This window comes from Biomphalaria glabrata, chromosome 15 (assembly GCF_947242115.1).
Source record: "Biomphalaria glabrata chromosome 15, xgBioGlab47.1, whole genome shotgun sequence".
In the NCBI taxonomy this organism is placed as follows: domain Eukaryota; kingdom Metazoa; phylum Mollusca; class Gastropoda; family Planorbidae; genus Biomphalaria; species Biomphalaria glabrata.
In genome coordinates, this window is record NC_074725.1 from 3,322,458 (window position 1) to 3,343,510 (window position 21,053).

At 35.7% G+C, this 21,053-nt stretch overlaps 1 protein-coding gene across 1 annotated transcript; it reads right to left on the reverse strand.

The window, feature by feature from the left end:
* Positions 1-1,196: 1,196 nt before the first annotated feature.
* LOC106061005 (splicing factor 3A subunit 1-like) lies at positions 1,197-19,331 on the reverse strand. Its single transcript, XM_056012541.1, has 19 exons — positions 19,140-19,331; positions 17,255-17,419; positions 17,008-17,030; positions 15,872-15,999; positions 15,048-15,207; positions 13,669-13,731; positions 12,968-13,058; positions 12,256-12,327; positions 12,030-12,112; positions 11,702-11,818; positions 8,322-8,487; positions 6,940-7,044; positions 6,305-6,477; positions 5,831-5,970; positions 4,713-4,966; positions 4,292-4,485; positions 3,600-3,701; positions 2,629-2,700; positions 1,197-1,387 (listed from the first exon to the last, which is right to left on the reverse strand). The coding sequence occupies exons 1-19, from the start codon at positions 19,246-19,248 to the stop codon at positions 1,286-1,288; spliced, it is 2,319 nt and encodes a 772-aa protein (XP_055868516.1). The 5' UTR covers positions 19,249-19,331; the 3' UTR covers positions 1,197-1,285.
* Between the last annotated feature and the right edge of the window lie 1,722 nt (positions 19,332-21,053).

Genomic DNA, 21,053 nt, shown 5'->3' on the forward strand with positions numbered 1-21,053 from the left:
CCACCAACGAAGACAATGAACGCTGCACCTTATTGCAAGTAAAGAGAAAACTATTTGCACATGGTTCTTTCAAACAAGTGTAGGAAGCCATCTTTACCAACACAGCTCAAAGCAAACAGGGCAGGCAGTGTTCAGAAAATGTTATGTAACTGACAAGTGTTTGCAGGCCTCATACGTTCCTTTGGGCAGGTCATGCAAACCTGGAAGAGGTCTGTCATCAGTGAAGATGAGGATACTGGAATGACATGGGAGCAGATGACAAAAGCTTCTCAGACTGAGTTCAGTGGAGAGGTGTTGTTGGTGTGGTTGCAGCCCTATGCTCCCCAGGGAGTTAACAGAATTAAGTAATATGTTCCTTCATTGCTAGCATCAAAAGAAAAATGCTCCAGACTGTCGAGAAAAATTAATGTGGTTCTTCAGTGGACTGGTCATCACCTAGTGGTACTTGTTTAAAGATGTTAAAAAGTACTATTGTACATAATTTTGAATTTTAGAAATTGTATGAAACTAAATTTTGTGTTGGGGCCAACTTTTCACTGCCATGGAAAATGACATGCTCTTCTGCTCCTCACTGCTTTCATCAAGTTAATAACAAACTTTATTAAATGTATTTAAATAAAATAAACACATATATAAATGTATAAACAACAGAGTACACTTTTGGAGAATCAATTTAAACAGCACAAGCAAGGAGGACAAAATAAAACTGCCTATTTCAACTTCTAAATACAAACTTATTATGCATACTCCCTATAAAAAAAAAAAGATTAACTCTATGTACCCAGTATATTTGTCATCTTTGCCTCTAAAACATCTTTTAGTATATCTCAGCATTCCCAAGTGATAAATTTGAAAAGTTAAAAATAGCATGCAGAGCTGGGTGGAGCCCTTAAGATCCTGAAATTAAAAATTCCTGACTTCAGGATTGGAAGCTAAGGGCTTTACCAATTAACCACTGCGCCTCTAATCAGAGTAATCTGTGTAGTTATTTATTTTCTTAACTGGAATACTTTGTTGATTTTTAATAAACACCTTGCCAGATAAGCAGCACACACAGAGACAGAATTAGCTAGTGAGATCTGTGAAGTTCTTTTAGCTCTGGCTTAATCTACATTAAAACATGCAGAATTTCTATTCATGATAAATGTCAATCTTGCCAAATTTCTTGAATTAAAAAAAAAGACAAATACTATATGAAAATTTTAAATATTTATTAGCAAAAAAAAAAAAAAACAACAACAGTCCAATACAAGTTTGCTGAGGCCTCTACTGAGTTGAATATAATCTACTTCTTGCGCCCACCTCTCTCTTTCAACTGCAGTTGAACTGTGGCACCGTTCAGGAAATTATAGAAAGCTAAGCTGTTGGAATCCTTGATAAACATGCCCTGCAAGTACAAACAGGCATTAAATATTCACATTTAGAAAGGTCAGATATTTCTTTCTGAAGATGGGATAACAGATTTGAAAATAATTCCAATTATCTTACTAAATTATCTATAACTATGAATCTGCTTTGCCAACTTTCCAATTTTGTGTTGATGATATTTTTAAGACTTAGGGACTCTGTCACATATAAAAATAAACTCAAGGGAGAAGAATGTCAAGATAATTAAAAAAAAAACAAAAAACAACTCATGAAGGAATAATTATTTCCATTCGACTTATCAAGAAGAAAGAGGGATAAATAAATATTAAAAATATAGAAATACTGGAAACCAAACTGTCTGGTGTCTGGAAAAAAAAATAAATGTCTAAAACCCCCTCGGTGGAAGGAAGAGTTAAAAGGCATTCACATTTTTTTTCAAGGGACAAACATTTGTTGTATTTGGTTTGCAGTTATAAATCCCTATTCTATAAATTACATAATGACCCAATGGTAAATGTAAATATTTGTTTGAGTTCTTCTTCTTCATTCTCATTGTTATGTTGGAGTGTTCAGATGAGTAGACCAATACATGAGATGAACTGCACAGTGGTTTCCAAATCAGGGAGCTCTCCATACAGTTTTCTTTCTATTGGGGTGATTTGGGGCCAATGTCTTATACGGGCCTCTTGGTAAAGAGAGCAGTTTTGGAGGACGTGGTCTGCATTCTCTGGTGATACTCCACATGGGCAGATTTCACTGGTTCCAATTTTGAGCTTCCGGTACATGTGTTTTTGTTTGAGTGGTGTCACAGAAAAAAGGTTAAAGTAGATGTTGCTGTACAGAGAGAAATTTTTCTATCCTTTACTCTCGCAATTGCTCGAGGGCTGTATCTTCAATGCCTTCCTTCTGTTGTAATATCAACTTTTTCAAAGCACTTCACTTTGAATAAAGTTTTCAATAATGCACTTCAGTTGCTACATATGGATATTTAACCTATGTGCCTCTCTACAGCTAATATAGTAAGAATAAAACTCTTAGTTATTTTATTGGACAAGATTTGAACTGAACTTTCAACTACTAATGTATAACTACAAAATATTTAGACTTAACAATTAATAACTTCAAACATCTATGTCTAGACTAGTAGTAGTGGGTGGGAATAAATAATTTAGAAACCAAACATTCATAAAACTGAGACCCAGAGTCAACCTATTTTTCCCTGGAACTTGTTTATGTATCAGCATGCTACTCTTCACTTACCTCATACTGAAGTTTCTGTTTGCCCGCGGCCAGTCCAAGTGTTTCATGTAACTTGACTTTAAGAACAGACACCTAAGCAGAAGAGTTGAACAATAAATACGTGATGTGGATATTTGGTAGATTTGTATCAGCAGAAGAGTTGAACAATAAATACGTGATGTGGATATTTGATAGATTTGTATCAGCAGAAGAGTTGAACAATAAATACGTGATGTGGATATTTGGTAGATTTGTATCAGCAGAAGAGTTGAACAATACATACGTGATGTGGATATTTGGTAGATTTGTATCAGCAGAAGAGTTGAACAATAAATACGTGATGTGGATATTTGGTAGATTTGTATCAGCAGAAGAGTTGAACAATAAATACGTGATGTGGATATTTGGTAGATTTGTATCAGCAGAAGAGTTGAACAATAAATACGTGATGTGGATATTTGGTAGATTTGTATCAGCAGAAGAGTTGAACAATAAATACGTGATGTGTATATTTGATAGATTTGTATCAGCAGAAGAGTTGAACAATAAATATGTGATGTAGCTATTTGGTAGATTTGTATCAGCAGAATAGTTGAACAATAAATATGTGATGTAGCTAGTTGGTAGATTTGTATCAGCAGAAGAGTTGAACAATAAATATGTGATGTAGCTATTTGGTAGATTTGTATCAGCAGAAGAGTTGAACAATAAATACGTGATGTGGATATTTGGTAGATTTGTATCAGCAGAAGAGTTGAACAATAAATACGTGATGTGGATATTTGGTAGATTTGTATCAGCAGAAGAGTTGAACAATAAATACGTGATGTGGCTATTTGGTAGATTTGTATCAGCAGAAGAGTTGAACAATAAATACGTGATGTGGCTATTTGGTAGATTTGTCTATCATCGAGTGCAAGGAACAAAAAGATACTAGTTCTAAGCACAAAATGAAGTTCCACAGTGTAGAGAGTTAGAATGATGAGACTTACTGAGTCTGTGATGGGCAAGGTGAACTCCAGCTTTTGTCCCTTCAAGTTTAACTCTGGTTTGTCTGCAATATTGGGGACCATCACCTGGACCTTGACATTGCCCTGAGATACAAATATTACATACATTAGTTCCAGAAGATCAAAGACAAAAATCAAGATTTGAAAATTTAAGAAATAATTTGTGAATTTGTATGTTCTTTTTTTTTTTAAAACTTAAAGTGTATAACATTGGCTAGTTTATAAAATATAATTGTGAAGCTAAGCACTGAAGTAATGAATGATGCATAAATCTAGAATATATAATAGGACTACTTGTACAAGATACTTTTTTAATGATGAAATATAGCAAAGTAATAGGTTGAATATTTGCTGCTTGATCACAAAATGATTAAGAAAGGACATAGCAAGCTTTCACATTGTCAACAAATTTCTTTGATTTATGAGTCATTTTAATCAATGTTTAAAGGAAAAATATTCAACTAGCCATCTCTATACACATGACTATATTGTTAAAACTTTGCAAAACAAAGAATTGTACTTAGTATGGTGCTGAAAGCATGCATTTCATTCCTGTATGTAAGCTTTCAATACCTGCTTTTGATAAGTTCTAACCAATACTGCAGCTGCCTTTCCTACACTAACATATCATCCTCCAATGAAAGACTAACTCCTAGTGCTTAAATAAAACTCACCTTGTGAGTTTGCAGGAAGACATCTTCTGGGATCAGATTTTCTTCTGTCTTCTGTTTCTTGCTTGGTGGCTCCTCTGTGGGGACTGGTGCACCGCCAATACCAGGAGGTCTTATGGGGATAGCAGGGGCCATCATAGGAGCTGAGGGCGGCATGGCCATTCCCATTGGGGCCATCATTGGTGGTCGAGCCATACCTTAAAGAGTAATTAGTGTCATAAAAGTATCTAACATTGTTAAAAACATTCGAATACATATTTTACTTATGAAGCATAATAAAGTTTCAAGACCTACAACTGTTTTTAGACATTGAATAAATTTGTATTGACTTTAGCATAATGATTTTTACAATTAAGCTTTTCTAATAGTTTGACCTTTTGACCAACCAACTCTAAGCTCAATTAATGGAAGTTCAAGGACTTACCCATCATCATCGGAGGCCTTGGTGGAACAACCATCATAGGAGGCATGCCTATGGGAGGCCCAGCTATCATGGGGTGGGCCATGGGAGGCATGGCAGGGCGTAACTGCTGGGGAGGGGCAGGAGGAGGTGGGGGAACTATGGCAGCCACAGGGGGCGGTGGCGGAGCATTGGTCCCCGCTGATGGCGGAGGAGGGGGCAGTGGCGGGGCAACTTTAGGCACAGCAGGTCCAATTTTTTCTTTCTCCTCATCGTGCCTGTACAGAGCAATATAAATGAGATATCAAATGACATTCAAACATGCACAACTACTGACTATTCTAGGCTATGGTGTATAAAACCCAGTATCAAGTTGGGCACAAATAGAATAAAATGTTTTGATGTTGAATTAAAAAAAAAAAAGAATACATGAGTGAATATTGAAACTAAATCTAATCAAAGACTAATGAAACTGTAACTGTGACTAAAAGTATTCCCCCCCCCCCCTCCTCAAACTAATGTAAAGAAGTACTGGACTCAGTCTGATGATATAGTTTAACATTTCCATTAGTTAAAAAAAAAGCAACAACCTCTTGAATCGATTTATGGAATATGAATAACATTAAGTAAATTTTTTAAAGCACATTCCAACAAAATAATTACTTTTTTTAAAAACTGGTTCTTTCATGCATATATCCTCTTGATTGCCCCAGATACCAGGATATTAGGGGAAATTTTTTTAGAGCCATCAACTTAAAAACACTGTTCGATAGTGTCGACCCTGGGTGAGTTTGAGTTTTGGCACGGGCACAACATGGCCTAAATTGTGCCGACGTGCCAAAATCTCTAACTTTTATGCATCGATTGAAAGCTTGATGAGCAAAATTAAACTTCTCTTTTCAAAAACAACAATGGTTAAGAACATAGTTTATTATATATCTTTTCCGTTCTGTATTATCTAATTAAAGTCTTGTGTCAACTAGAAATGTATCCCACATTCCAGCAACAAAAAATGTACCATACATGACCATAGATTAAGTGCTGATCTATTTGTGAATATGCAGAGTAAAAACTTTCCCAACTCTGGTTACTGAACTAAAAAAAACATATCTATAAAATGAGACTTGAACATTTCTACTTACACTAGCCCTTTGGCTCTATGTATGGTGGCAATCTGCTCTTCAATGGAAATGTTTTCTCTTGCCAGCTGAGACACTTTCTCCATGGATGCTGTGTGTCCATCCCAAACCACTTTAGTCTCTTTCTTTTCTTCTTCACCAATCTGACATCAAGTAAGAACATCAAATCAACTCAATCTAAAGAACTTTAAAACTTAGGTTTTAGACTGGTTTATACAGAATACAAATTGTGAACATCATGAAGAGCATTCACTTTTCGGTTATTTGGGTAGATGTTTTATACAAATGGAATTTGATTCCAGTCTGATTTTTCATATAAACTATCACAAAGTTTAGACCTTGAAACAAAAATTGCACATTTTTTGGAACTCAATATCACACTCTGGGCATAGTGTCATAACTGGGGTGTATCGATTCATGCAAATCATCCCATATTTTGAATAAAAAAACAACAATAAGGAATAATTAAATTATTACCTTTTTACCAATCTGCGTTTCTTCAGTACCAATACCGAAAATATCTGTACGTCTCTCGGCCAACAATTTGAGGTTCGAGTCTATGGCAGAGCCAGGAGCAAATACCTCCTCCTGGTCAGATTTATCTGCAAGTGACCGCTGACGATCCTCCATCCATTTGGGATCCAACAAACCTTACAGGTAGATATAAAAAACAATAGTTATGGTCATTTATTAATCTTAAATTGCTAAACCATTTACAAAGAAAATAAAATTTCATTTATTCAGCGAATAAATTGTAAATGTAAAAAACAACCGTAACAAAAGGAAGAATTGATTTTAACAAAAAAATATCAATTTCCAATTTTAAAAATGTAATAAATATGCAAAAAAGTTTGAAAATATAAAATACTTGGAAAATGTACCACAAAATTTTGCTCAGACATATGGTATGTCATTAGGCTAACATATGGAGTCAGGGCTGATCTAGACAAAGTTTCTGAAATTTCCATACTCTTAAAACAAGGAAACATTAATTTTTTTCTCATCAAGGCAAAGTCAACATTACTTAGCTGGCCATTCACCAAGTTTGATAAGAGCTGTAACACATTTTGTGCTTCTCAGAAACTAGAAATAAACATTTGTGTTGAACTCACCGATACGCATGTGTTCCTGGACTTTGTGTGCCGGGATTTTCTCACCAGTGATTGGAGAAATCATAAATTGGTCAGGACTAGGCTCCGCTGGCGGGGCTGGCTTGGCTGTAAAAAAAAAGATAAAGCTGTTAGGCTCAGACAACCGAGTCAAAAGAAATAAATTCATGTCTTTCTATTACATATATATATTAATATTTTTAAATTGAATTAATGTTTCCAAAATATTACCTAAAAAAAGAGAACTGATCATCTTTTTATTTCTATTTTCTTTTAAATTTCTGACACTGCATTGAAACTAGCCTTCCTCCCAAACAAACCCAGCCTGCAATCCATTGGCTAGTTCCTTTTATATTATCCATCTGACCTGGATTATGTAAGGCCAGCAATATCAGTCTAAAACTAGTTCATAGTTTGCACACACCTTGGTCTCACTTCTAGGAAGTCCAAGTCAAGACTATCATTTTTTGGTTTAAGTGTTTTGATCCCTTAACTCAATGATGCCCAAAATACAGCCTGAGGGCCAGATCTGGCCCGTGATGTGCTTCCTTCCGGCCCACCAAAATGCCGGCACAAAATATAGAAAATCCCCCCTTCCCACCCTAAAAACGTTTTGAAAATTATCTTTACCTAAGTTAGGCCTAATGGATTCGTACCAAGGCATTTAACATTAGTGTGTTCATGAAATAGGACTCAGAATATAGAATCTACTTGGAAAAGTGAACGGATCTTTACCTTTTTGTAGAATATCATACCATGCTAGCCAATATGTTTGTTTTTATAAAGAAAGAGTAGTGTATTAAAAACCAATAACAACGAAACATAAACAGAACTTACGCAATTTTCTGAAGCGTACAGAGAAAATTCAAATATATCCCAATAATTCAGTGTAAGTACTAGATCCTCGGATCTCAAATAAAAGAGTTTCAGGTCAATTTCATTACTTTTGTGCATCTTTTCCATCATGTGGCCCACAGCACTAGTGTTAGAAATTAAAATGGTCCGCAGATCGAATTAGGTTGGGCATCACTGCCTTAACTGATCCAAGCAACATACTCAAAAGGAAATTAAACAATCTTTTCTAAAACTGAATGATACCCAAATCTTCAAGTAAGTTTCTAAAACTGCAATCTCTTAACACTCAGTAGGATGTGTGGCTAAGTGACATTAACCACTTGGGTACATTACAAGGAGGCTGAGTTCAAATCCTGACTCATGCTGAATTGTGTTTGCTGAATGCCTAATTGCAGCACAGAAACCCACTTCCCTAAGTTTACAAAAGAGATTGGACCATAGCACATTCAGCATGCTATAACATAAAAGATGCACTATACTAAGCAAGTCTTGGAAAAAAAAAAAGAAATGACCACATTGAAAATGTCTACCTTTTGGATTGTAGTCCTTTTTGATAACCACTCGCTCTGGAGCAGGAGGAAGTGGAGGTGGAGGAGCCTCCTTTGGAGGTGGGGGAGGGGGTGGTGGCGGTGGCGCAAGTCTTCCTCTTGGTGTTTCATCTTCTTCCTCTGAATCCTCTTCTGATTCTTCCATGTCCTTTAGAAAGCAAACATACCAGTGATCAATAAAGCACTTGCTAATAATACCACTACTAATAATTATAATAATAATAAAAAGGCTTGTCTTCAAGTCCAAAGATTATTGAGGAATGCAGTATTTCCCTTAGCCCCAGCTGCCGCCTACAAAGCACTTGCTAATCATGTATTAATTTGATGTAAACAAGAAAATATTTCTTAATACTTATCCATCCATCCATCCCAGTGGCGCTACAGCCCATGGAGGGCTCTGGCCTGCTTTAACACATCCTTCCATTCAGATCTCTCCTGGGCCTTTCGTCTCCACGCCCTAACCCCAAGCTGCTTCAGATCTGCTTCCACGTCATCTATCCATCGCATTCGGGGTCTGCCTTTGGGTCGCCTGCCTTTTGGTTTTTGCCTGTATACGATTTTCGCCCCTCTGTTGTCTGACATTCTTTCAAGGTGACCTGCCCAACGTAGTCTGTTCTTTTTTATTTTGTTCACTATTGGTGGGTCTTCATATAATTGATATAACTCATGGTTAGTGCGTGTCCTCCACCCTGTTTCATCCTGTATGCAGGGTTCATTTCATGAATGATTTTCCAGGTATTTTCCAGGTATTCAAGGTAGAGTTTTAGATTTTCAAGGTATGCATCGCACCATAGCAAGCAATATATATGTATAAATATTTACATACAACTTTTTACATACATTTAAAAGGGGGCACGGTGGTCGAATGGTTAAGCGCTTGGCTTCCGAACCTGAGGTTCTGGGTTCGAATCCTGGTGAAGACCGGGATTTTGAATTTCTGGATTTTTAGGGCCCCCCTGAGTCAACCCAACTCTAGTGGGTACCTGACTTTAGTTGGGGGAAGTAAAGGCGGTTGGTCGTTGTGCTGGCCACTTAACACCCTGCTCACAAGAAACAGATGACCTTAACATCATCTGCCCCATAGATCGCAAGGTCTGAAAAGGGAAACTTTACTAATACATTTAAAAACACACACAAGCTTGCATTACAGAAGAATAACTTTTTTAAAATATGAGATGTAATTCAGCTAAAACTGTTGCAATCTGAAGTTGGAAATTTTCTTAAATTGACATAGATTTGTAAAAAAAATATTTCATTCTTACTATAGCAGTTGACTTGCTTTCCATCAGTTTTAACCAAAATAACTCTACGGGCTTTTCTACAGCTGTGTGCGAAATATTTTCGTTAAATCTACAGTAGATCTAAATTTAAGTCACTAAATTCGCGGACTTTTCACGGCTGTGAGAGAATTATCTTCACTCTATTCTATTGGATTAGCGTAAATTAAGTCTCGATCTAAGTCTAAGTCACTAAATTCGCGGACTTTTTCGAATTATCTTCACTGAATCAACATAAATCTAGTCCCTAAAATTCGTGGACTTTTCACGGCTGTGTGCGAATTATTTTCACTGAATCTACCGTAAATCTAGAGTCTAGATCTAAATCACTAACTTCGCGGAATTTTCACAGCTGTGTGTGAATTATTTTCACTGAATCTACAGTAAATCTAGAGTCTAGATCTAAGTCATTAACTTCGCGGACTTTTCACGGCTGTGTGCGAATTATTTTCATTGAATCTACCGTAAATCTAGAGTCTAGATCTAAGTCACTAACGTCGCGGACTTTTCACGGCTGTCACTGCTTCTACAGTCTAGATCTAATTAAGTCACTACATTGGCGGACTTTTCACGGCTGTGTGCGAATTATCTTCACTGAATCTATCGTAGATCTAGACTCTATAGATTCTAACTCAATGTCACTAAACTTCGCAGACTTTTAACGGCTGTGAGAGAATTATCTTCACTAGATTCCAGTGATTTAGCGTAAATCTAGTGTATTTCTAGAGCAATCTAGACATTAGATGTACCTGTGTCTAGATCCTTAAATTAACTAAAATTCACTGAGTTTTCATGTTAAGCGCGAATTATCTTAACTAGATCTAACTAAGATCTAAATTTAGATACTATTTCTAGCTAGATGAGAAGGATGGATGGTGAGAAGATTCAAAAGTAAAGTACCGGTAGCAATTATACTTAAACACTGAATCATAATCTCCAAATACAAAATCTAATACAATACTCAGAAAGACACAAAGATAAGATGATATACGGACTTTCCACGCGAAGTGACTCTTACTGTTACAAGAAGAAGATTTTCGGCGAGGGAGGGCCCGGAGGGGTGTAGCCTTCACATTAGGCTGCTAATTGCTCTAGTTATAGACAATAGTCACTACAGACTAGATCTAGCGCGTCTTCAGTCGTAACAGTGAAAGGAAAACATTGCTAAGTGAAATGCTTGCTTGAGCCAAGGTCGTTTTCAATCACGAGGTCGCGCTTCACAAGTGGGTGAAAGGCGGTGTAGACGCGTCGTCACTGGTCAGCTCATTGTAACCGGGGAAAATACGAAAATAAACACCAGGTATCGGGAGGGAAAGAACTCAAGGTCCAGTTTTAAAATTCAAGGTTTTTTCCCGTTTTTTTTACGAAATTCAAGGCTTTTTCAAGGCCTTGAATTTAATATGAAATTCAAGGTGTTTTCCAGGTTTTCAAGGTAGCTACGAACCCTGTGTATGGCACCATAGATTTTCCTAAGAAATTTTTCTTTCCCAAGTGTTAAGTAAATTTTCAGATGTCTTTGTCAGATGCTAGAGATGCACAGTAAGGAAAAGATCCAAGGGTCTTCTCACTTTAAATCAGTGGTTTAAATACTATCAGAAGACTTATCTCTAAAAATAAAGCTCTGTAAAAATGTGACAGGTGTGTATGTAGCTAAACTCATAGTTATGTGTCATTAACCAGCTCATTATAAAGTTTTGGGGAAATGAAAGTGAAAGCATGGTGGGAAGGGAGAGTTGTAGGGAAATGAGCAATCAAGTGTGGGGATAAGATGCTGCTGTTTGAGAGTCGCTGGATTAAAAGGCTACATTGATGGCAAAAGAGAAACAGACGTTTTTTCAAGCTGAATATGTAAATATAAAAAATTCAATTGTATAGCCATACAAGTTATTCAACATTAAATTAACCTATGTGTATTTATTTTTGTCACTGTGAATTGCTGCGAATTGCTAACAGCAGATTTTCATAACCATACATTTACATATTATTTCTTAGTCATATCTATTCTTGTTTTATTATTTGAAAAAAAATAGTATGTGTACATTATATAAAATCAAATCTAAAAGAGACTCAAATTAAAAAAGATACCTGGGATACCCCATCTGTCATTGGACGTGCTGCCCTTGCTATCTCTCTATCATCCTCATCAGACTCCTCATCGTCCTCTCCTTCAGATTCCACCTCCATCTCCACAGCATCATCAATCTTTGGAACAACATTTGAACGTTATTGAAAGAAGCAATGATAATCTAATGAAGCTAATGCTTCAAGTCTTTGGCAACAAGTGATCCCGACCCACTGAACCATACTACGTAAAAACCACTTGAAGCTGTTCTGATTTTTTCATTGTGGTTGTAATTTAATAATTAAACTGTATGAAAAGAAAAGATCAACACCAAATGAATTATCAACTTACTGGAATCTCTCCCCTAACAAATCGTTCCATCTGTAGAATACGAGCTCCAACTTCTTCCGGCGTTGTTGGAGGTGGTAAATTACCTATGAAAACAAAGTTTTGTGAAGATTTAAAACATATTATACATTTATTTTGTCTGAATAATCTTCTCGTACAGTTTATTGTACATACTGGATATTATTCTATGTTTAATGAAAGAAGAAAGTAGTTGGGTTTTTTTTGTTACCAATTTCTGTTGGTTGAAAGTCTACTGTCTCTACCACAACAAAGTCATGCCAATCAATCTGGGCATAGGCAACTAGGACAAAAAAAACAACAGATTCATGACATATTAGTAACAGTACCAATCAATTAAAAATATAAGGTGGCGTCTAATCAAAGTCTATCAACAAGCTGGATGAACACACAAAGAATACCATAAGTTGTGTTGACAACAACCCCATGTTTATAATTCTCTCTGCTCAGAGCAGCTTTTAAGTTAACCATTAAAGTTACTTGATACATTTGTAGCGGTCAATACTTTAAAAAAACGTGGATAACTAAGTGAGTAGGTAAATAATTAAATACTATTTTAAGCAAAATAACATTATTAATTAATTAATGGCAATGTCTTTGATTTCAATGATGAATGCAGTGTTTCACGAAACTATGCAAACATAGTTGCAACCTGCATATTTTTTTCCATATCTGATGCAGACAAAGCCATTGTCTTATGGGGGGTTACTAGTGTATAGTCATCTGTTAAATATCTAATACATTTTTTTCAACTAAATGTATTTGGGAGAATAGAACTCAGTTTTCAAATAGGAACAAATGAATTAAAAAAAAAAATACTACAGAAATACTACAATTTAAGCATTTTTTAAAACGATGTTTTTCACTTTTTCTTTTGAAAAATTAAACTGTGAGCTAGTAAGACAAAAAGAAAACAACAACACCTCTTTCTTTCTCCAGAGCTTCTTCCTCCTTTTTCTTCTCTCTGTCCTGATGTTTAGCCCAGTCTACTCTATACTTCACTTGGTCAAGAATCTGTAACATAGACGCATAGTTATGGTGGGAAGCGTGGTCGAGAGGCCAAGTGCGCTTGAACTTGGCCTGGCTTGGCTACCTAGAAGGGGGCTCGAGGTTCCACACCCGACTCGGGCAGAGCGGTGTTTACTGAGCGCCTAAAGGCAGCACGGAAAACCAACTCCTAGATACCCCCCCCCCCCCCCACAAATGAGATTGGAGCATGCTATAACCATGAAAGTAGCGCTGCATAAAAGTTATACATATATATATATACAACATTAGGACTCAGTGCCTTTAAAATGATGCCAGACAGATAAACTTTAGGAAAAAATTCAATGATATAGACATCTTGATTTCTCTTATGACATTCTAATACCTAAAAGTTTGTGCAGAAGGGTACTGTAAAGTTCAACAATAAATATGGCCAATAGATACCAAACAACCCAGTGATCAACCAACTTTATTTTTTTTCCCAACAGATGTTAGGAATGAAGTTAACTCAGGCACATCCTTATAGTAAAAAAAAATGTATGTTTTGAACTCAAGTTATGAACTTTGACTAAACTGGAACACTTTTCATAAGCCTGGCTCAACATTAAAACTTATACATAATTTTACACTTACTCACCTCTCTGGGGTGGTTGACTTCCTTGTTCAATTTTTCTTTCAAATTTTTGGGTGGAATGAGAATCTGGAGACATTAAAATCAATGTAATCATATGTTTTGTTTACAATAGAAGAACAGAAGGTAATGAGTCAAGTTGAGTACCATAATGTGTCATAGTATTCAACTAAAGGGCAATGCAACATGTTATTTGTTTGTGATATTATCTAGTCAATATTTTAAATACAAATCACTTAATTTTGTCATTGAAATGCAAATATTTTAAAAGAAGTAATTTTTCTATAAGTCAAAACGGTTTGCGCGCTGGACTGTCGTTCGGATTTATCGACGGTCGAGGGTTCAAACCCTGCCCGCTCCCATCCCCCGTCGTCCTGCAAGAGGTTTGGACTAGGAAGTAAACTATCTTCAACTCTAAATGGAACATCCAAAACATGTAAAACAAACAAACAAACAAACGCTGTTAACAGCTTTGTGTTACATCAGGAGATTTATAAGCTGACAGCTAAAGTGAAAAACATATATTTGGTGTTTATTATGCTGGTGGTTGTTATGGACACACTATAACTAGTGGTTGTTATGGACACACTATAACTAGTGGTTGTTATGGACACACTATAACTAGTGGCTGTTATGGACACACTATAACTAGTGGTTGTTATGGACACACTATAACTAGTGGTTGTTATGGACCCACTATAACTAGTGGCTGTTATGGACACACTATAACTAGTGGCTGTTATGAACACACTATAACTAGTGGTTGTTATGGACACACTATAACTAGTGGTTGTTATGGACACACTATAACTAGTGGCTGTTATGGACACACTATAACTAGTGGTTGTTATGGACACACTATAAACTAGTGGCTGTTATGGACACACTATAACTAGTGGCTGTTATGGACACACTATAACTAGTGGCTGTTATGGACACACTATAACTAGTGGCTGTTATGGACACACTATAAACTAGTGGCTGTTATGGACACACTATAACTAGTGGCTGTTATGGACACACTATAACTAGTGGCTGTTATGGACACACTATAACTAGTGGCTGTTATGGACACACTATAACTAGTGGCTGTTATGGACACACTATAACTAGTGGCTGTTATGGACACACTATAACTAGTGGCTGTTATGGACATAATATAACTAGTGGCTGGCCACATTGAAAAAATCTACATGTAGAGGTCAGACTATATACCTAAACACATTTGGTAAGCCAACTACCTTGAAGTCCTAATTCACCAAATATAAGTGAACAAACTGTGCTGAAACCTCATTAAGTCAAACTGATAGTTCTCCTATAGCTACCATATAGCTTGAAACCAGAATAGACACACTATATCTATTCAGATATTGAATGCAAATTACCTTTGTGTACTGCTCCACCAGCTTAGTGAAATATGTAAACAAACTGTGCTGAGGCCTTAAGAAGTCAAACAAATAGTTCCTCTGTTCCTTCTGCATGACTGTGGTAAGAAACTGTCTTCCGTTTCTGGCCACAAACTGAGCAGTCAGCTTGACCACATCCCTGAATGTTATAAAATAAAAGAGTGATGGAAACAGATTTCTTATGCTAGGATCATTATTTGCTCAGCGTCACTATATAGGTCTATAACATAACATCCTTAAAAAAACAATTGCTACTAACGTAAATACTTCAAATGCCTACAGAATTAAAATCCTTAAAAAAGAATCTAAGTTACTTCATTAGTTTTATGACTAACTGTTTTGTTATGTGCATTTGTAGAAAAATAAATTTGAAGATAAAAAGCTGAAATAAAACTTTCCAGACGTAATAATAATACTAACAGATAATAAGCAAAAAAAAAAAAAAAAAGTTCCCCTTTTAGACCTTACCAACTATAGGGCAGATGATGTAAAGGTCATTTGTTTCTGTGGTCCACGGTTAACGAGGGTGTCATGTGGCCAGCACAACAACCAACCCCCTTCACTATTCCCAAACTAATGTAAAGTACCCATTAGAGCTGGCACCCAAAAGATCCCAAATGTAAAAATCTAATTTTTCATCAGGATTGAACCCGGGACCCCTCAGTTTGGAAGCTAAGCCCTTTACCACCCAGCCACCACACCTCCAACAGATAACAATCTGAAGTAAACGTTTTGAAGGAAGAATAATAAGAACTTCCAAATTTGATGTAAAATTAGAAAATAATATTTTAAAAAAAACTTACAGATCATAGGCAGAGATGGAAGGTGGGTCACACATGAACTCAAACTCTGGAGGTGGATCCTTAGGAACAAATGTTTCAACAATTTTTTGTGTTTCAGTTGGACGAACTCCAAGGTAGAGACTTGTCAGCTGGAGAAGAAGGTTTAGGTTATAAAAGTTAACAGAATCAATGGGATATTAAATTCTTCATATGACTCAATCTTAAGTTCAATTTATTGAGAGCCTAAAAGGCAGCATGGAGCCCTTTTCTCCCTTTCCTGCCAATGCTCATCAATTAGATCATACTAGAACGGACTGAACATACTGTAGGAACAGTTCCCCTTACAGACCTAGCAATTTATAGGGCAGATGATGTAAAGCTCATCTGTTTCAGTGGCCTACGGTTAACGAGGGTGCCAGCACAACATCCAACCGCCTTTACTTTTCCCCAACTAATGTCAAGTACCCATTAGAGCTGAGTGGACTCAGAGGCGCCGAAAGATCCCAAAATAAAAAAATCCAAGTCTTCACCAGGATTCGAACCTGAGACACCCGGTTTGGAAGCCAAACACTTTACTGTTCAGCCACCGCGCCTCCATTACCAAACATCTTTACTTTATCCTAATGATGACAAATACCTATTAGAGATGAAAGTTTTCGGAGACCCTTCTGTTTACAAAATAGATTGAAACAGAAAAGACTGAGCATGCTACAAAATGTTCATAGACTATATGATAGAAATACATTTTAAAATGTCTAAGGAAATTCAAAGTGTTCATAAAGTTCATTGCTTGGTTGTTTTTTTCCTTAAGATTCTGTCACTGATCAATATGCACTTGCTTCAATAGTGTTCTAGGAAAACAGAACACTTAGCTATATTCCATCAATGCATAGAAGTGGAATCCACGTGTTTGTTCTAAGTAAGAAACAAAGTACTTTCTTACTTTTATTGTTTTGAAATAAATTTTCCTCTATAAGATTCTTGTAATAGTTAAAATATTTTGTGACTTCTTTAACTTGAACAATAAATGTAAACTAATTTCTTAGCAACAAAAAATATAACGAATAAAGAAATCACTAAATTAGCTCCACTATAATGTTATTTTGCTATGTTTTAAAAACATTTTTGGTTGAATTCATTAAAATATTTAAATTTACCTTTGGAGCCTGAGGTTCTTGAGCTGAAAAACAGAATACAAATATTTGTAATTAATAACAGTGACTAATGCAACAAATGTCAAAGTAGCAGATGTCTAACATACTTATATACATATTTAGAAATACATATATATATATTTGAAAATGATATACAACACAAGTTTTAAAAAAAGTACTTAAGATTAATAAACACAGCTAACTTATGAAGTTCAAGTTCTAGAAAAATATCTATTTTGTTCATGATTACCTTTGCCCTCTTTAAACTCTGACACTTTGTACTGGTAATAGCCATGGTATGCATCTGTGGGCTGTAGGAAGTTAAACTTTGGGTTATTCACCTCATTCTGCCGAATTCTGTTTTCAAACTCTGGTCCATTACGGGCAACGAAGCTGGCTGTTTTATCAACAATGTCTTACAGGCTTGTTAAAAAAAACATTTATATATATGTGCTTGAATTTAAACATTTAATTGTTAAAAATATACAAGCACACACATACACACGAATGTATATTATATGTTGTGAGGTTGCTCATGAGAACCCATCATGAATGTGCATTCTAGTTTCTCACTTGAACAGTGACATTCAGATTCAATCAATGAAACATTGTAGAAATCGTAGTAAATGATTACAATTTATACCATTTAAATGATTGCTTAAACAGAAAGATCGATAGAAAAAGTAGCCAACTGCCATCAGTGGCTACTGAGTTGACCCTTAATAAAACACAGTGACTGAGCTGACTATCTGAAGGTGGCTGCCTGGTCATGTGCTGGATTGCTGTTTGGACTTGTCGATGGTCGCGAGTTCATACCCTGCCTATCATCCTGCAGGAGGTTTGTACTAGGAAGTAAATTATCTTCAACTCTGACAGAACAACCGAAACATGTCAAACATTTTACAAACAAACGTGTTCTTTTTCTTCTGAAGTCACTGTGATATTCAAACTTTTTGTAATAGAGATATTATTTTGCTGATCTGACCCATTGCAAATCTACTAGTATAGAAACAAATTGCAACATTTTTTTTTTGCTATCAACATAATTTCTTTGTCTTTATGTTTTATAATTTCGTTCAATCAAATGAAGAATTATGATATATTTCTAGATAGTATATATATATAAATAAACAATGTCGGATTGTTTTTACTAGGTACAAGTTCAAATGGCTAAAGCCATTTTTTTTAAATCTTTAATTTATAATAAGCCCAGAGGTTGCAATCTATTTAATATTACATATTTTGCAAGATTTATGTTGTAAGTTCACAATTCGATTTTTACCATTTATAAGTTGCAAAATATTTTAGGTGGAGATGAAAAATTCACTATTATAAGAATAAAACACTGATTGCATATAAGCAGAACACCCCATTTCACTTCTAAGTGTTATCAGCCAGTAGTAAATGTTTAGACTTCAATATATCTTAGCTTCTAGAGGTACATTTATCATTTTGTTTTAATTAGTGGTATTACATTGTAATTCTGATTCTATCAGTGGCCCCTACCCCCTTATTGTGTGTGACAAAGAAATCTAGTAGTTTGTATGTATCAGTACATTTACTAAAAGACATTTCAACACAAGTTCATGAGCACAGCTGACAGAATCATTTAAGAGCATGTTTAAGTACTGTTTAGCACTGTGAACATAATGGAATGCGCAAGCGACTGCTTGCGTTGAAACAAAACCTGAAGGCTATAGTAGTACTGTCCACTCATATTTAAAAACCATCATTGCCTTGGCATTGTAAATAACTTAAATATAGATGGTGATATTTTATAACTTAAAAAGTATTTGTTCAGTCAATCCTGCAGACTTCTGATTCTCACATTCACAAATATAAAAAACCTACAAATGTAAATTTCTTTTTTTATGCAGTTCTTCATTGATTCATTGGAATTCACAAAACATTTTCAGAATAAATGCAATTTTACACATACACTCACACTGCAGTGTCACTGCACCGAGTTTAATAATAGATCTAGAATCTAGTTGACACTAGTGACAGAGTATGACACTACACTTTGACTACAGAGTCAGAGACTTGAGAGACAGACACTGATTCTGACAGAGTGAGACACTCACTCAACTCACAAGACTCAGTACAGTAATAAATAAATCTATTTTCAAGGATACTCCTCACTTCAGGAGGTGGATAAATAATTCCAACAGTTGATTTAATAGCTGGAGCTTCATCGATTTTTAAATCCTCGATATTCGGAGCATCTATCTCTATAGACGGCATTTTTTTTTTAATTTACGTTAAGTTACACACACATGAATCGAAAACAACGTTTACATACATAGCAGAAATAGCCGGAAGTAGAATTAAAACTGTGCACAAAATAACGAAGAAAACCGTAAAACATGGTTATCTCATGACTTCATTAGAAACATTCCATAGAAACTTAAAAGGATGTCACAATAAACTCCATCAATATAGATCTAGATTTGACTGCTCATTGCATTTGTATAGATCTATATGAGGTGCAAGGGAGGTGGAGGGTCTAAAATTCATGAGTTCGCAGAGGGAAAATTCGTGACGACTTCTTGATCTAGAGTTGCGCTCATTAGTATTGGGTGGACTCAAAGGGAGCCCCAAAAAAAAAAAAATAAAAAAAAAAATACAGCATTTAAAATCATAAGTCTTCACCAATTTCCGAACCGACACTGAACCAAGACTTCACGATTCGGAAGCAGGGGCGGACTGGCCTAATGTCACAAAGTCAAAAGCCGGGTGGACCGTTACCCAAATGGGCCGTTAGGGTCACTGAGAGGGTCACATAGATGCATGCCAATATGTATTAAATATTTAAAAGGTTTTATAATATTCTCTTATACATTGGCCGTCTATGTGTGTCGTATTAAAAAAAAAACTCTATACAGTGTAATCTAAGACATTTTCAGAAATAATGTAATAGTCTAGTCGAGTAGTCGGAAGAATTCTCCCCATCTCCCCTTCTTCTTCCCTTCTCTCTTCCTCCAACCGAGAATCTTCATTCGTCCTCTCCGGCTGTGTGTCCCCGTTAGGGTCGTCTGAGGAGGAGGATAGCGTTCTTTTTCTTGTCAATTTGGTTGGGGAAGTTGGAGCTGAACTGTCCCCCATCGTTTTCATTTTTTTAGTGGTTTTTTTTCTTGTCGATAGGATTTGTAGGGCAGAGATCCCCACCTCTTGTATCTGTGTTGGCCACGGCCCCATCCCTTTTGTGGTTTACCACCAAAGTAAGCCCATATTTCTCTAACCATGTGTCTTTTTGAGTTTCATTTTTAGTACTTTTTTTCTACTGTTTCCTCGCCCTCTCAGGGCCGAGGCATGGGTGGGCCTACCTTTAGCATTGTGCTCTTGTTTTTTATCGGGATTTTCCCCTTCCCTTTCAAGGTGGTCCTATTTGGGCACTGGTTTGATCAGTGTTGGTCTTGTCCACAGTGCCAACACTGCTGTCGTCTCCCCGGAATGGTGATAGGCACTCTGTACACCCTGGGATCATCTACATACTGCAAGTGAATGTTATGAGGGACTTCTGTCCCTTTCATAGTTAATAGGTTTACTACTTTAAGTGTATCAGAAGGTAGAGGGATTTCTAGCTTTTCTATTTATATAAACTAAATATTTAAAGTAAAAATGGTAAATTACAGAAATGAACTATATTCCTAAAACTATAATTTGTCAAAAAAAAAATCATATTTATTTTTTATTTTAAAATTGTTATAATAATGACTTTTATAATCATTTAGTAATTTTATGCAACTGTAACATTTTACTGTAAATTGAAATTTATTTGGATAAAAAATGCAAATTTTTCTTATTTAAACACCTATAGAGTTCTCTATGTCGTTGTAACACAAAATGAAAAACGGAAAGGTCATTTCTTGAAGGATGGATAACTGTTGGAAAAGATGCCATCTATTTTTAAATTATGTAAATATTACTAGATTTAGAATTTTTAAAGGTCAAATATAATGTCAGCTTTTAAAATGTTTTCTTTTTACTAACAATGTTTTAAAACATACAATTTAATAATGTATATAAAATTCAACATTTTGAAGCAG